The sequence below is a fragment of the Leishmania mexicana genome, chromosome 26 (assembly GCF_000234665.1).
Source record: "Leishmania mexicana MHOM/GT/2001/U1103 complete genome, chromosome 26".
In the NCBI taxonomy this organism is placed as follows: Eukaryota; Euglenozoa; class Kinetoplastea; order Trypanosomatida; family Trypanosomatidae; genus Leishmania; species Leishmania mexicana.
Window position 1 is genome coordinate 512,106 of NC_018330.1, and position 16,936 is coordinate 529,041.

Below are 16,936 nucleotides of genomic sequence, written 5' to 3' on the forward strand. Positions count from 1 at the left end.
GAGTCCAGTGCATCACAGATATCACACACACTCTCTCGCTTTCTGCGAACCACTTCACGGCGTCGTCCCATCGGTTCAACTGCTCCCACGTCTACGTGCGTTGCCTCTCTGTCACCCTTGCGCACTCACCTCATCAGAGAGCGTGCACTTCTTCTTTTCACCTTGCTGCCTTTGGCTTTGACGCGCGCCTCTGTGTCCCCTCCCTCTCATCACACCGTACTTCTCTGAACGACCCCCCCCCCTTCCCCACCCCGTCCGAAATTCCACCGGGCACCTGCACAAGGGGTTGCCGGCACGTACAAGCTTGCATGCACAAAACAAGGCTAGCTTCGCGAGCGGCGTCTTTGGCTCGTCTCCTGTCCGCCCTCGTCGTCGTCGTCCTCTTAGCCCTTCTCTACGGCGCGTCCGCCGACGCCCTTGGCGTGCGAGCCTCACCCAGAACCGTCGCCGGTCACCAAATGCCGCCAAGTGGACAGGAGGACCAGCAGGCGGTGGGTGAGCGAAAGCCGATGACGCTCAGTGACCTCGAGCGCATGAGGGCCGAGAGCGACGAGATCTGGCGCAACCGCCCGCGTATGGTTCCGACAGAAGACGTTGGAGGTTTAAAGATTGCGGAGCAGCGCGTGTGCAAACTTCCGAACGGAGGTGTTTCATCGGGCGTCCGTGAGCAACTGCAGCGTATCCATGTGCAACGTGAAGCCGAGAAACGAAAAAAGGAGGAGCGTGAGAGGAAGGCAGAGGAGCAGCAGCGCGAGCAGAACAAGGAGTTGTAGCGGAGCCAAAATGTTCTCGTGGGGTCGGCAGTGGTCGCCTTGGTAGCATAAGCGGCAACAGCGGCACTATAAAAGCCAGATCGGAACCCGAGGAACACCTTTCACTGTAATCCACTTCCTTGAGCACTGCCACCCAGTCCGCTGTGTATCGGTATATGTGCTCTCCCCGTATTGTGCACCGCGGACGTTCTCCCTCGAGGCCCCATATGTACGAAATCGTTGGTGCTCGTTTTCTTCCTTTTACCTTTTCCCTTCCTGTGTGCAAGCGCCCTTTACCTTCTGTTGCTCACAAGTGTATCAGTGTGCGCAGTTGAAGGTCCGCGTGATATCGGCTGGGCGTGTTGACGTGCAGAGACACGACAGAACGATATTTGTAATGAGGTTAGCACAGGACGACGGCGAGAGAGAAGTGAGTGGTGCACGCGGCTTCCCATCCCGCCCACCTCTCCCGCAACCTCTCTCTCTTCCCCTTCGTCTTGCTCTTCCAAGTCCTTTTACCACCACCACCACCCACTCACTCGCTCACTCTCTTGTTGGCGTCGCTCTCGTCTTTTAGTTATTTGTTTTTTTTTCCTGCCCATCATTCTACCCTTTTCTATTGGTGTTCGATGGCTCATATCGAACACACACGCTCTCTCTCCCTCGCTCAGCTCACTGAGGCACACACACACATACATGCATGCATGCACGCATCCTCCGCCTTTTTTTTCGTGTTCCGTTTTCTTTCCCTTATTAGCGTCCTCCCCCTGTTTATCTTCCAGGATGCTCCCTCAACAAGCTGTCCCATTCCACTCTACTCATCCGAGCGTTGTCCACTACCATGATCCCCCACCACCACCACCACTCCGCCTCTCCCCCACACCCGCACACATCTGCCCAGCCCCCCCCCCAATCTCCATCTCCATCTCTCCCCCCTCTCTCTGATGGTTCACTTTTTTTTGTCCGCTTCTCTGCATTGCCTTGGTTTTCATCCTTATTCAACCTCCCCCCCCCCCTCCCCGTACACCCCTGTATGAGCCAATGGTGTATTTATGCCTCTATACATGTGGTGTGCATGTGTGTGTGTGTGTTTTTCAGAGTTGAGGAAGTCGGAAAGAACGAAGGAAAGAAAAAAGAAAAGAATCCATCGGATGACCCAAACCACGCATACACGCAGTCACGCCGAACATAGGTGTGCGGGATCACATGGAGCGGCACACCCCGCACACGGCGCCGTGGCACAGGCAAGGGAGAGCAAATAGGTCTCGCACCTCCCTTCCCCCTCCCCCCTCGCCACCCTCTTCACACTTGGCCTCCTCACTGTCACCATATGCGAAGTGTGCAGTGGCGAAGGGTACGCGCTCATGAAACTCTCCGACGCGTCATGCACTGCTCCCACATGCCGTGTACACGCGCGCCCTGCGTATTTTCTCTCCCCTGTGCGAAGGCAGGGCGCATGCACTCCTGATTTCCTCGACTGACCTCCCTCCCTCCCTCCTCTTCCCCACACCTACGGTCCATGCACGTACCGATACACCCTTGCGACACCTACGACAACTCTGGAGCTTAGTGTCACAAGTCTCATCTTCCCTGTGTGCACCACCCTCTCTGTCTCCTCCCTATTTTTTCTTTTACCATTATCATTTTCGACTGATTCCCTCCCTCCTCCTCTTGCAACGTGCGCATCAAACACCCCATGAGCACGTGAAGCGACTGCCCCTGAGTCTTTTGTGTGTGCGTGTGCGTGCGTGTGTGTGTGTATCTTCTCTCATTCATCACCACACCCATCATCACACGTGCCGCCATCGGTTTGTTCGTCTCCACCCCTCGCTCTGCCCAGTGTTGCCTTTTCTGCGGGCTTCTCATGTTTTACTGGCAGTGGCGGAAGGAAGAACCTGTGCGTGTGTGTGTGCGTCACCGAAGAAGTGCCATAGGATCGCACCCAGCCATCGGCACACGCAGGAAGAAACAAAAAAGCGAAGAACAGACGTGTACGTGTTGTGAAGAGTGGTTCAACCCGATTCAGCGACACGGCACCTGTTCCTCATCACCTGCTCTCATCTCCCCCCCCCCCTCCTTCCTTCCCTCCCCTTCGTTGCCTCCTTGCGTGATCCATTGTGTGTACCTGTACTTGACCATCATCACGCCTCTCCATCTTTCTGTGTGGGTATTCGGTGATAGGTGCTGCTTTTATCTTTTTTTTTCGTCTTCCTGTGCATGCGGGCGTGCATTGAAGGACTAAGGCACGTGTGTGGAGAGACCCTTTTATCTACCTATATATTTCTTTGCTAGCTGCCTTGTTGCTGCTGTGCGTTTTACGGCCGCTGCCGCTGCCGCCGCCGCCTCCCTTCCCCCACCACCACCACCCACCCACCCACCCCTATCCGCTTCTCTTGAGCGCTTCTTCGCGTTGTGGTTATCTTTCTTTCCTTTTTCTTTCCTCTAATTCTTCGCTCTATTCCTTTCCTCATTGCCCTGCGCCGTTTGCCACGTCGCCTCGGTCAGAGAAACATCAACGCAAGTACAGGAGAGAAGGTCGGAGAGGCAGAGAGGCACGTATTCGCACACGCGGACACAGCACGTCTTTTCCACCTCATCGCGTGTTGCGTCAAGGGATTCCATTCTTCAAGAAGGACGCTTGGGGAGCGCACAGGCGTCACCTTGGTCGGTGTGTTGAGTGGCCGAAGAAGCGGAACGCACCTAAAACACAAGAGAGAGAATGGGAAGCAAACCGAGCAAGCGCACCGACAAGAAGGGCGTCGTCGTCCCGGCGACTCGTAATCAGACCTGTACCTCGGACCGCGATGCGCTGCGCAGCCTCAATATGAGCTCTGATGATGTCATCGGGGGTCCTCGCGCCTCCAACTCCGTGAAAGAGCGGCAGTCACCTGAGCGCCGCGGCTTCAACAACCCTATCCCAGCTCGTTCAGGCATGAGCACTGACCGTGCGCAAAGGCGTCAGACACGCATGTTGGGGGCCGAAGACCTCGACGGCGTCCACGAAGACCTCGATGAACGCCCGTTCCGCCAGGAGAAGGTGAACCGGGTGCCGACCAAGGCACTGTTGAAGCCGCCAAAGAACCCGAAATCGATGATCGCGGATCCCGACGAGGACCAAGAGCTCTACTGAGAAGGGATGTGTGCGTTCAAGCATGGAAGAAACAAGTATTGCGCGAACCGGCATGTCTGTGCGCATCCACATGCGCCCACGCAGCCTTTTCTCGCCTGTTTCTGTCTCTGCCTTTTTAATTGAGGCGTGCGTTGCTGTATCGTGTCTATGTATTCCATTCGTCCCTGTTCTTCTTTTTTCCTTTCTGGCTTTACCCGTTCTGCTTGGCTGCCACATACACACGCACACACGCACATACATACGTGTAACTAGGTATCTGTGTGTGTGTGTGCGTGTGTAGACCGGGAAATGTGGCTGTGGCGCCCCATCTGTCTTTGCCTGATCATTACCGCATCGAACACTGCAGCAGCAGCAGCGCTCATACTGCTCCGCGCAGGTACGTGCGTGGACAGACACATAAGCAGAGAAGGAGCTGTAGTCGAGCATGCGCGCATTGTAAACCAAAACAAAAAAAGGAAGAAACAATGGTGAACAAGATGTATCCTCTGGTTGCGGACTCAACATTGAATGAGCTACACACACACGTTTTACTGCACCTGTAAGGGGCACACAAACGTGTCAATGTTGCGTCATCATACCTCCTTTCTTTTCTTTTTTCCTTCGGCATGTGAAACGACCCCCTCCTCCGCCACCTCCCCATACAGTTCTTCTGGCGTCGTAGGGCCTGGGTTTGTGTGTGGTTTTTTCGGCGACGTTCATCTGACACGATGGTGTGCGTGTGAGGAGGGTGAGGCTCGTCGTTGGTGGATCTTGTCGGCTTGTGATGATTGTTCTCGTTGTATTCATTCTCCCCCCCCCCCAAACACACACACACACCTTTGGCATCCGACTTTTCCTTTTCGCCTCATCTTTCCTTTTTCCTGCCTTCTCTCTAACTTCATGTCCTTCTTATCTTCGGCACCCGCGCTTCCTGTGTTTGCGACATTCTGTGTATCTGCTTAGCCCGCCGCCCCGCAGGCCACCACCACCAACCCATCACCATCGCCGACATCTTTTTCCGTTTTTTGTTTTGTTTTGTGTGTGTGTGTGTGTAGGCGCGTGTGCCCACTGCCCGTTGGGCTCTCTCCGTTGTCTGCGCCATCTTGTTGACCCTCCCCCTTGTTCCAGCGAACCTCTTTTCGTGTTTTTGTTGGTTGTGTGTGTTTTTTTCCTCATTCTCCTGTTTCCCTCACGATGGAAAGGGGGGGCTCAGTGCGTGGTGTCGCAGGGGCCAGCGCCCATCCTGTGGGTGGGAGGGGGAAGCCCACCAGCCCCCACCCCACCCCTCACTTCCTCGTGCCATCCAGTGTCGAACCACTCCTGGTGGTGACACGGCCAGGGCACCTACGGTGTGGAGAGGTCAGTGCGATGCGTTGGCACGGATGCCGGCGGTCAATCCCTGGACGGCGTAGCGTCGGTGCGGCCCGCAGCCGTGACCATGCCTGTGCCATCCATGCGATGGGTGAGGTGCCAGCGTGGTTCCAACGCACCTCACCCGGACCCCACACTGCCTACTGCTGGGGAGGCTGAGTCGACCCGCGGAGCGGGTGGGCGGGTAGAGTTTTGGGTCAGGGGCCGTCCACAGATGGCTGGGCCGGCGCACTGCTGTGATGCGTGTCAACGGCTGCGTTGCACCACGCGATGGGGTGCCTGTGACAGACCCGGTAGAGTGGAGCCTAGCGCACGTTATACCGCGCGGGAACGGACACGTGGAAACGAAAAAAACGGGAAAAACGACAGCACTGCTGTTCGTCATCCTTTGTTTCCGTTCGGATTATGGTCGTCCTTCGCCGCCACGTTAGGGGGTACCTTCCCATCCTGCTTCCCGCTGAAACACCCTCTCTTGTTATTCTTACCTCTGCACCCTTGTTCCACGTGTGTGTGTGTCCATCTCTGCCCTCTTGTGTTTTGTCCTCTTCTTCGGCTCGTGGGGTCCAGGTGGAAGTAAACGCTGGACTTTTGTGGAAACAGGGGAAGGAGGGGCTTTCAGCCATGGCTGGTGGCGGCTGCACACACGCATCCCCTTCATCTGTGCTGGATCACCCATGTACCGCGCCCCCTCCCTCCCTATCGCCCTCTCTGGCCGCTGGATGTTTTGGGGACGTTTTTTTTTAATTTGTTCTTCTTCTTTCCTCGATGGGATGATGTCACTGGATCTTGTTGATGTCGGCATCTTCGCCCTCTCCCCACCACCCCTATCGTACTTCTCCGTCTCCCGCTATAGTGTCCATGTGTACGTGTGGGCTCTTTCTTCGTACTCTTGTTTTGCTTTGGGTGACTGGCCGGTACATCAGCTGCAGTGCGTATTATTATGGCCCATGTTGTTGTCAGCTCTTCTTCCTTTTTGCCTCCTCAGCTCTCAATCACCTTCTTCCTCGGCCCCCACCTCACCCCCAGCTCGTCCCCCGAATTCAACCACGGCGTACACAGACGCCTTTTTTTCTGTCTTCTACCCTCTGTGTGCGTGTGTGTGTGTGTGTGTGCCCATTTCTGCGATGGTCAGAGTACGTGTTCAAGGCAGCGGTGATACTGGTTGCTCGCCTCGATGGTATACAACAACAGTGCAAGCAACCGTCAAGGGGAAGCTTATGCGCCCTTGTCGAGAGGGAAAGAAATGTAGACTTGCGCAGTCGCCAGCGATTCCCGTAAAAAAAATGGACGGATATGGCGACATTGCGATATGATTATAATGGAAAAAGATACAGAGGGGAGGGAAAGGGAGGAGAAACGGCTAGCGCTTGTGCTGCGGGTGTTCCAGCTGACACCTTCACTGGCTCTCTTAGTTGTGCCTCCTCTCCCCCCCCTCCCTCTGGTGTGCGCGCACGCTTCCCGCCTTGTCTGTTTGTGGGCGCGCGTGTTCGTGTGTGTATGGCATCACCTTTCTCTCCTCAACTCCAGCGCGACGCTGGTAGTTTCTCCACCACTCCCGCACTTTCTGTGAGCTCGTGATGTGCACATATGCATCAGCTCACCTTGCCTCCCCTTAACGCATCCCTCTTCACCTTTTTCTCTGCCACCGCTCACCTTCCACGTGCACGCACGTGCACACAAACATGCATGCATCTTGCGTACGCTTCCTTCCCCTGCACCCATGATTCGTGCTTCACTCTCGCCCCTCCCCCGCCCCTTCCCTCCTGTACTCGTCATCGCCATCTTCCTGTCTTTCGGCCAGGACCACCAAACGGCAGGCGGATACATACATGCACACATGCACGTAGCGATAGAAACGTCCCCATCGCCTGCCCCGACTCTCCCTGCCTCTCCCCTCCTCCCGTCCTCCTCCCCTTCGCCGCCTGAGTCTCGTGCGATCACACACACACACACAGGAAAGGGAAACGGAAAAACGAAAAGCGCCGACACACTCACCCATACACGCAGTGCCACACGGAAAGGGTGGGGACGCACAGGAGCGGTAAAGTAATCGAAGCACAAACGAAAATAAGAACATAGAAAAAATCGAAGGAGAAGAGAGGCATCGTGTACATCCTTGTAAGCCTCACCGCTCGTGCATCATCACCACCACCACCCTTCCCCACCCTCTCCCGCCCTGTAGGGCGTGCTGCCCCGGTTTCTTCGATCCTGCGTACATCACTCAGCGGCAAGCACAAGCGAAAACGCACGACGAAAAACGGCGGAGGCGGACGACGTAACTCCTTGATCATCGAAAGAAATTTTTGTTTGTGTGTCGGTGTGTGTCTGTGAACGTACGGCGTGCTTCTTCGTCCTCTTCTGCTCTTTATTTTTTTTTTTCGCATACCGGCAGGCAGGCAGGCAGGCAGGCAGGCAGGCAGGCAGGCAGGCAGGCAGGCAGGCAGGTGGGGGAGGGGGTGAGAGCCCATCTTGCTGAGCCGGTGTGTCGTGGTTTTTTTTGCTTTTTTTATTTTGCCGTGCTCTCCAGTGTCGAAGTGCAGCATTTCTTTTTCTGCTGTGTGTCTCGTACGACCCCCTGCTTCCAACATCCACCACCCACCATCATCATCCCCGTCTCCCTCCCTCCTTCCCCACCCCGCTTCTGGTGTGTTTCTGCTCCCTCGCCTTTTTTCCTTTTGGTTCCCCCTCCCCCTCTTCCTCGTGTGATCTTCTGTCTGGTTTACATCGGTGGTGCTGGTGCCTGGCCCCCCCCTCCCTCTGCTAACATCTCTGTGCGCAACTGCTCAGTTTTGCTTGTGTTCTTTTTTCTATGCTTGTGTGTGTGTGTGAGGGAGTGAGTCGCCACCTATACACATAAATACATGCATAAATATATACCCATCCGCCTTCTCTCCCTCCCTCTCTGTGTCCACCACCACCCCTCCTCCATCCTCTTCTGGTCGCGCACTGCCTTCTCGCTCATCTCCATCACACACACACACGCACACACCTGCGCGTATCTACACGCCATCTCTCATCCTCCTATAACCCACGCTCCACTATTCCTCTTTTCAATCATCAGTCTGTCGTGCCTCTCCACCGTTACTCGGGCGGCCCGTTCCGTAATTTTCGCCTCGCTTTCTTTTCGCTATCCCCCCCCCTTCTTTGCTGGCTTCGCTCCGTGCTCTCTCGCCGATACGCCTCGGCAGCACGGGTGGCGTCACCCGGCACGGATATACGAACTCTGCCGTCGTGCTAGCTCGGGCTTCTGCTCCTTTGTTTTGTTTTTCGATTTTCGTGTTTGTGTGTGTTTTCGTAGGGGGAAGGTTCTCTGCCGGTCTTGTCCTTTTTTTTGGCAGCGTCTCCGCCCCTGGTTCGTCATGGATGGTGACGACCCACCTGTGGTCTCGGCGAGCCCAGCAGTCGCTGGTAGTACCGGGATGCCGTGTGTGTATGAGGTCAGCGAAGTGCCACGCACACGATTCCCTTCGGCACTGCTGCTGAGGGGAAGCATGCCCGAAACAGACGACGTCTCGCAGAGTGGAGGATGCGCAGCGCATGCTTTAACGGCCGCTACCGCAGCAGTCGTGGCCGTCGCACATGCAGCGCCACGGCCCACCGTTGGCCACAGCAACGGCAAAGACAGTGTTGCGCTGAGCAGGCAAGACGACGACAGAAGTAAAGTCGATATGGCTTTCGTGAACGCGTCGTTGCAGCCCCTTACGCGGAGCGAATCGGGTGCTGCGAGGCACCTGAGCTACAATGGTGGCAACAACAGCACTGGAGGTGGACTGAAAAGCCGCGGCAGCAACGCAGCAGCAGTCGCCGTTCCCTTCTGCGGTCGTGTTGCGTGGACTCGCCAAACAACGCCGGAACCGTTTCAACGAGATGGTGACGTGCTGTGTGCAGCAGAAGCCCTCCACTCATCCACTACAGCCGGCGCAGACGACAAGGACGCCCCTCAAAGTGCAATGGCATCAGTATCCTCGCAGCGTGTGCACTTCGTACCGGACAATTCGCCGACAGCGACGGCTACGGATGTGTTTGAGTTACCGGCGACGCCTCCTCTATCGCCAGAGGGCGCATACAACCCATGTGATGATATGGACAACCTTCTGCACTCACGCCGTCATCGTCACTGCTACACCAACACGGATTCGCCGGGGCTGGGTGGAAGCGACAGGGTGCAGACCTGGTCTGCTGCATCGTCGGCGTCCTCAGCGCCACACTCCACAGCTGAGACGCAATGGTGCAACACGAGTGAGGCTTCGGAGCCGGACTTGCACGAGATAACTCTGCCCATCATGGACACGTCGACAGGCCGCTTAACGGCCGTATCGTCTGTGTGTGGTGGCGAGGCTTCGCTGGTGACCACCAATGCGCAAACAGCCGATACGGGCGCGAACGGGTGTTCGCCTATCTCTGTGTCTGCCGTCATGTCGCCCAACCGACAGAGCATCGCTGGCTTGCAACAATCATCAAAGGGGAGCGGCCGGAGACGCAAGCGGTTGTGTGACACATCAGCGGTGCAGTCAGAGAGACACAGCTGCTGCTGCTGCTGCAGCGGCCAAGGCGATACCTCGCCTGTCTCCCTCGAAAAGTTTGTTACACGGAGTGCTGGGAAACCGATGGACGACGCCCCCTCGTCTTTGGTGGCATCGCTCTCGCAGAAGCAGATCGAGTCACTGGACGGCAATACCCACACCCCTACGTCAACAGAGGCGACGACGGCAACCACACTCACCACGATGGAGTCTGGCAGTGCCCCCAATCCCTCCAGCTCCCATTGCTCACTACAGTCGGTTGATTCGCACCACGCGCTCCAACGCAGCGCGTCTCTCTCCAGGATGTGTGTGCCTCGACAAGAGATGGCCCCATCACTGCATCCGCCAATGCCCATTCGCCCAGGCGGTGCTGTGGTGGCAAGCACCATCCTGGGGGTATCCGTTCGAAGCCCGGTGGAAACGGCCACCTCTCTCATGCTGCCGATGCTCATGGTTGGCAGCACCGCGTCGCTGATCGCCTTCCCACGATCCGACACTGCGTTTCCGCTTCGGACAACACTCAACACGCTCACCAAGTCAGTCGGCGACGAGTCGCAGCAGCCCCTTTCACAACTCCACGACCAAGGGGACGAGGGCAACGCAGACCAACCTCCGCTTACACCCACCGCACCTGTCGTCACGCCAGCCGCGCAGCACCTGTCGAACTCCATCGCAGCAGCGCGGCGCAAGAACCTCGATGACAGCTCTGTCACCTCATCGCGACAGCAGGAGCAGCAGGCGCCTTCTCGTCAATCCAAGCGCGAGGAAGCAAACGTCACTGAGAACGGGTCCTCGAACTCGCTCTCTGCTCTACCGCAGCAGAGCCTCCGCAACTTCACCGTGACCTCAGCCACCTCCTTCTGTGTCGACAACGCCGCCACCGCGTTCGACCCGCGAAGTAAGACTGCGGAGCATAGCAGTCTCCACACCAGCGCCATCTCCATGCGGCAAAGCTCGGCGATGTCGGAAGACCAAATCCTGCAGACGCTTGCCCACGGCATGGCGCTGGGGGGTGTTTTGACAGGTCCGTGGAAAGCAGCGCAGGACAACTCAACGCCAACACCGCTCAAGCCGTGTGCGAGTGACCCAGGGAACTGGCACCTAACGGGCAGGTCGTTCGCGTCGCAGCAACCCCCGCCCCCGCCCTCGCGCTCAGTAGTCTCGGGTGCGATGAGCGCCGACTGCGGCACGCAACCCAGCCCCACGAACTGCACCACAAGCCCGTGTGGCTCCTCGCTGATGGTGCCGCACATGCACAGAGAGGAGATGTCTCTATACCTGGGTAGTGGTACGCAAACGTTGCGCTCACGCGACCAGAGCCCGGCAGCAGGGCTTGCCGCGCCCCCGACGCACTTCTCGGAACTGCAGATGCAGCGAGGGAGACGAAGTAGGATGAGCTCTACGAAACCTGCGGGAGCGCGGGTAGCGCGGGGAGCAAGGCCGGCGCAGATGCGCTTTCCCGTATCCGTGTCAGCAGCAAGCGGGGCTGACGAAGCCGCGGAGACTGGCAGTCATTTACTTACACATGGCTCCTTCGCTGCCGTTCTGTCCAGCCCCACCAAGCGGCGCAGGGGGCTGCCAAGCCCTGGCTACTTGTGGGCAACGGCTGAAGACTCTCTGCGGGACGCCGGTGGCTCCAGCGCCACAACCCTGCCTGCCTTGCTCTGCTCTGCCCTTCACACTGAGCGCTCGCTTGCCACACCAATGCGCGGGTACAGCCTCACGCAGCGCTCCAGTGGGCCGAGCGTGGAGGGGGTCATCTTCTCTGCAGGCAGCACCCCGAACCTGCTGGGTTGTGTAGAGGCCGGTGTGACGGCGTGGTTGCCCGCGGTAAGCAGTGACAACGCTGCAAGGCAACTCAGCGGTGACCGAACAGTGATGCTGCGACACAATGACAGTAGTACAGCCCATTACCACGTTCTCGGCAGTGGTGTCTTCAGCATTGCCGACAGCGGTGTCGCTGTCGGGGCGCCGATGGAAGCATTGCGTGCGGAGCGGTTTACTTTTCTGCAGTCTGTGCAAGACGTCGGTGGTCTTGCTGCTCAGGCGGAGACGGGTGCCTTGCTCGGCGGCGCGGATGCTGTACCGAGCTTACTGGGCGAGGAAATAGCCGAGCCGGCGGCGATGGTCACCCCGACTGTGTCACCCCCGACGCCCATGCCATCCTCTGTCCCCGCGCCCCACCCCACGGTTGGATTTGTGTCCGGGTGGATGCGGCGGATTCCCGCTGGAAGGGTGTCGACGACTTTTCCCTTCAACACTGCGGGCACAGCCGCCTCCTCACTGGCGAAGAAAGCGGCGGTGTTATCAGGAAACTCCAGCGAGTCACCCGATGGAGCCCGTGAGCGCATATCGGCACTGCGGATGGCCGCAGAGCCGATGCGCGTCGCTAACGACGGTGTTGCTACGGCGTCGATCACACCTATGGCTGAGACGTCGTCTGTGCGTCGATCACCACCACCGGCACCGGCGATGTTGTCCCGTCTTTCGCTGACGCGGAACCACTCCTATCAGATCCCTGGGTCGGAGATTTCGGCAGCCGCGGAGCTACGTCGCACCTCCTCCTCCCCCTGCGCCACCCCTCCTTGGGCCATAGGCGGCGCCAACGATTTGGTGGCGGCAGTGGCGACCCCACCGCTGCCACGGATGGTGAGCCTGAAGGACAACGTCAGCGCAAGGCCCCGCGAGGGTACGAGGAACGTGTTTCAGCCCGTGCTGCCGCTTGCTCAAGAAGAAAACGCGGCCACATCCTTGAGCTACGAACTAGGGACACCAAAGGCAATGAGCCGCATGCCCGCGAGCCGAGTAACAGATGAATCAATGGCCGGGACGGATCTGCAGCAGCTGTGGTGGACACCGGCAGTCGCGCGTGCCGCGGCGCCATTCAGAGCCACTGGGACTGATACCCACCCAACTCCGGTGCATCCCGATAGCGGCGAGTCGGGTATGCACTCCGCCGCGCAGTCCCTCAGTTCCAGCTCGCCACGGGGGCTCTTACCTCAGCAACAGCAGACACCACGTCAGCTGCAGACGTGTGCCTCGGCTCCCATGCAGCCCTCCCTCTACAGCGTCCATAACAACGACGATAAAGGCACCCACCAAACCGCCGACTGCAAGGTCAACGCACGCGCGGGTCCCATCCGAGGCTCACTGAGTCGTCTTGTCGAACGGGCAGCTGGTATGGGCGCCGGTGGTGGTGAGGGGTACGGCCAGAGTTGTCGTGCCAACGGCGGGATGCTCTTCCACAAACGCGGCACGCTCACAGGCGGCAGCGGTCGGTGTCACAAGAATGGTGGAAAGGGGGGTGGTGGCACAGGCTCACCTCTCCGTATCTCCATCCCACGCTATCAGCGCTATCGCGACGTCGAGACTCTCCTGGATGACGCGGAGCGTGCGATGAGCAAGGCGGCTGTGCCCATCATCTCATTACTTGGCTGCGACGGGCCATCGTTGAATGAGGACGAGTACTCGTTTGAGTTGCTTGGCAATGGCCTGGCGTCGAGTGTGATGTCTTTGGCGACGCCAGTACCGACGTCTTCCAACGCCGGCATGGACATGGGCCTCGTGTCGCCTCTGACGCTAGCGGTGGCGTCCAACAAGCCGGCGGCGAGCCCCACGGGGACGAAGTCATCCTTTTCCCTCAGTGAGCCCAGTGAACAGTGAAGCAGGATGAGAAGCCAAAAGAAAAAGGCAAAGGAAATACAGTTGAAGGTGCGCTCGCTGCCTCTGCGCACCTCTCCCAATGTGTGTGTGATGGACTTACATCGCAGTCGGTGCAGCCGCATAAGCACGCGTCTCCCGCCCCCCCCCTCGCATATTGCCGCGATGTGTGCCTTGGCTGTGTGCATGGCCTTCCAGGTTAAGTGATGTGCAATATATATGTATGTATATGTATATGTATCTAAACGTATGTGTATAGGCGTCTGCGCGTGTCTTTGCGTGATCGTCTTTCTTGTTGTTTGGCATTTTTGTTCCGCGCCGTTCCCTACGGCACTTTTCCATCTTATGCCTCCGCGTTTTACGGTCGATGCGGGTCTCTATCCATGTACACGGAGACGAGCGGGTCTCCTCTCTCTCTCACCCCTTCTCCCTCCTCTGCACAGTTTCTAGTGCATATCCCCTCTGTTGTGTGGGTGTGTTGGATGGTTTGCCTTGTATCCTTCGACGATCATGTTTGGTGAAGGGTCTGTACAGGTGTGCTTGTGCATGCGCTCTAAGGCCGTTTTTTTTTGTGTGTGTTGGTAGCTGTCCCCTTCCCCTCCCCGACCCTCTCGAGAAGTGCCATGTACGGCCAAATCTACAACTACTCTTGCATACACGGGTGGGGAACCAACGAGAGGGGAGGGGGGCGTGGGGTTGCGTGAGCGTAGCGTCGCACCTTCGCTTTCCCTCACCATGCCTCTCTTTCTCTCTTTTTTTCCCGGCTTCATTTCGTACACCTCCCCCGTTGGCTGCATCTTGTATCTCGTGCAGAAGCATATCATGCACATGCTCGAGTCATCCTCTTTTGGAGGGGAGGGGCAAGTGCTTCATCGCTCCCGTCCCACCCACCTACCCCCCTCATCTCGTGCGAGACGTGCGCCCATCGCACAGTGCTCTCGCCGGGGAGTGAGGAGGGAGCAAAGAGGGAAAGAAGGGAGGGGAGGTTGTGTCTCTCGCTACACGCTTCGCTTTGCTTCCGTTTTAGTTTCTCAGCACTCGGTCTATGGGCTCACCCCTGTTCTTCCTCTTCTTATTGTTATTGTGTGTGTGTGTGTCATTGCTCACCCGCTCTGACCCAGAAGACCTGATGACTGAAGTTCTTTGCCTGTTTTCTCAGGGTGTGAGCACACGCAACTTTCTCGCGCACAAGCGGCACATACATGGGTGAGAGAAGCGGACGGCTGAGGCGGGAGCGTTCAACAAACCTCAACACCACCTGGAGGAGGAGAGGACGAAAAGGGAGAAGGCGCCGCAGATACATCTGCGCGGTGCCAGCGAACCGCCTCCCTCAACCTCCTCCTACGCCCATCCACAATGGCACCCTCTAACGTCTTTCCCGCTCTTTACAGAAAAAGGTGGGTCGCTGCCCCCAACCCCATTGCAGAGGGGGGGGGAGTAAGGCAGTAGGGTCGGACGAGGATGCGTTGACGGCAGGAGGCGCGAAGCGCCTTCACTACTCATCAGTCGATGTAGGGGTGCTCATGGGAGAGCCATGTACGCTTTTGAGTGGATGGGCGAGAGTGTGAGTGTGTCGTCAGCTCAGCGCAGGTGTTTGCTTGTATCCCCTCTCTGCCTACCGGTTGCTCTCTCTCTCTCTCTCTTCCCGCTCCCTCCCTTCCTTGGTAACGCTCGTTTCCTCTGTCTTCCTCTCGTCCCTGTTTGGGGCGTACATGTCTGCTCTCGTACCTTCACAGACTCACTGCGACAAGTGGCGCCGTGGTATGTGCCTGTGCGTGCCTGGTGCCAACGCGCCGCACCCCATCCCTGCTGCAAGCTCACACACGGAAAGGCACAGGGTCCTCAGCCTCAAGCCCTGCTGTGTCGCCTTCATCTCTTATCTGCCCCTCGCCCTCTCCGCCGTCGCGAACGTTATCCGCTGCCTCAAGTCATGGCAGCCGTTCCGCTGCATGCGGTTCAGACCCCCTCTAAGGTCCTCCTGCCGGGCTTTGTGAGGAAAGCGGTGCCGATCTTTTTTGTGGTGATGCATGGCTTCTTGGCCCACAGCGGCGCCATGAACTCTTTCGTTGTCATCCTGCGCAACGCCATCGACGCGCACAACCGCGCTGTGCTGGAATCAAACGACCAGACGTCGGTGACGCTGCCGTTCCACATCACCACGCTCGACGCGCGCAACCACGGTCTGTCGCCGCACACCTCAACACACAGCTCGGAGAACCTCGTGGAGGATCTCAGCCACTACCTGGAACACGACTTTCCACGCACAGTGTCTCGTGTCTCAGAGGCGTGGATGCGCGACAGCAGCGATCACAGCCACGGCGACGTGGGTTGTCCGCGCGTCGTAGCGATTGGCCATAGCATGGGCAGCATTACATGGACGCAATACCTCATGGACCGCTACCTCCCTTCTCTAGCGAACACCGGAAAAATTCAAAGGCCGGAATTATCGTCCACTACAGCGACATCGCCGTCGAACAATGTCTCCGCTTCTGCTCAACCGTCTCTTGACGTGAAAGGGCTCGTAAGTCTCGACTTACCGCCTATCGTGCGCTCAAACATGACGGCGAAGCTGACCGGTGAGCTCATCGGCATCATCGAGCATATGAAGGTTGTGAATCTGAGCGCAATCTCTGACCTCCGGAGTGGACACGAAGAGTTCTACCGCTGTGGCATGCACGATATCCGCGTGCGGGGACTGTGTACGACGAACTTGGCACTTCAACGCGACCCCAACGATCCCACGCGACGCGTTGCGAGTTGGAAGTGCAACGTGCCCGTGCTTGAGCACTCCATCCGCTCTGGGGAGCTTTTCCTACCTGACTCATACTACAAGCCAGCCGCAGGCGGAAAGGGCTCGGGTGGCACGCGTGATTCACAGGAACAGAAGCAGAGGCGGCACCGGCTAGCGCTGGAGTATCCCACGGTTGGCACGGTTCCAGTGTTGTCGGTGCTCGGAGATGCCAGCCCAGTGGGAGGCGACCTGCAGTATCAGCAGCTATGGGAGCGCTACGCCGTGGACCTCCGGCAGCACTCCATTCCGCATGCGACGCACACGGTGTACTTCGACAAGCCCCACGAGACCGTGGAGCTTGTGAAGAACTTTTTGAAGGAAATTCATGTAGACCAGCCCCTGTGAGTGCGTGCATGCGTGCATGCGGAGACCGCAAAGGAACGTTTTATGGGAACGTGTCGTCTCGCAGTAAAAGGCGAACCGAAAGCAAGCATGGCTGTTCCGTAGTATAAGCGCTAGAGCGAGAGGCGGTGGTGGTGGCGGCGGCACGCCACAGAAACAAAGGAAGCCGAGGTGCCGTCATGCTATCCGCCTACGCCTAAGTGCTTCTCTGGGGAGGGGAGGGGGGTCTGCACTTTGACAGTGCGTGTTCCCGACCCCCTTCCCACGTTAGCTCTCTCCATCTCTGCTGTTCTGTAGTTGTGTTTGGGCTGGCGTGGCAACAATCACCTGCTCGTCTCCTCTGCCTGTGTGTGCGCACGCCTCTCTTTCTCTCGTGGTGTCACGCAAC

At 57.9% G+C, this 16,936-nt stretch overlaps 3 protein-coding genes across 3 annotated transcripts; all 3 read left to right on the forward strand.

Annotated features, from left to right (window-relative positions):
* Positions 1–3,720: 3,720 nt before the first annotated feature.
* On the forward strand, positions 3,721–3,882 carry LMXM_26_1500 (hypothetical protein, unknown function; the record flags this gene model as incomplete). Its single annotated transcript, XM_003876402.1, has 1 exon — positions 3,721–3,882. One exon carries the CDS (start codon positions 3,721–3,723, stop codon positions 3,880–3,882), a length of 162 nt encoding a protein of 53 aa, XP_003876451.1.
* Positions 3,883–8,591: 4,709 nt separating this feature from the next.
* Positions 8,592–13,418, forward strand: LMXM_26_1510 (hypothetical protein, unknown function; the record flags this gene model as incomplete). Its single annotated transcript, XM_003876403.1, has 1 exon — positions 8,592–13,418. The coding sequence occupies one exon, from the start codon at positions 8,592–8,594 to the stop codon at positions 13,416–13,418; it is 4,827 nt and encodes a 1,608-aa protein (XP_003876452.1).
* Positions 13,419–15,345: 1,927 nt separating this feature from the next.
* On the forward strand, positions 15,346–16,551 carry LMXM_26_1520 (conserved hypothetical protein; the record flags this gene model as incomplete). The annotated part of the gene is made up of 1 exon (XM_003876404.1): positions 15,346–16,551. The coding sequence occupies one exon, from the start codon at positions 15,346–15,348 to the stop codon at positions 16,549–16,551; it is 1,206 nt and encodes a 401-aa protein (XP_003876453.1).
* Between the last annotated feature and the right edge of the window lie 385 nt (positions 16,552–16,936).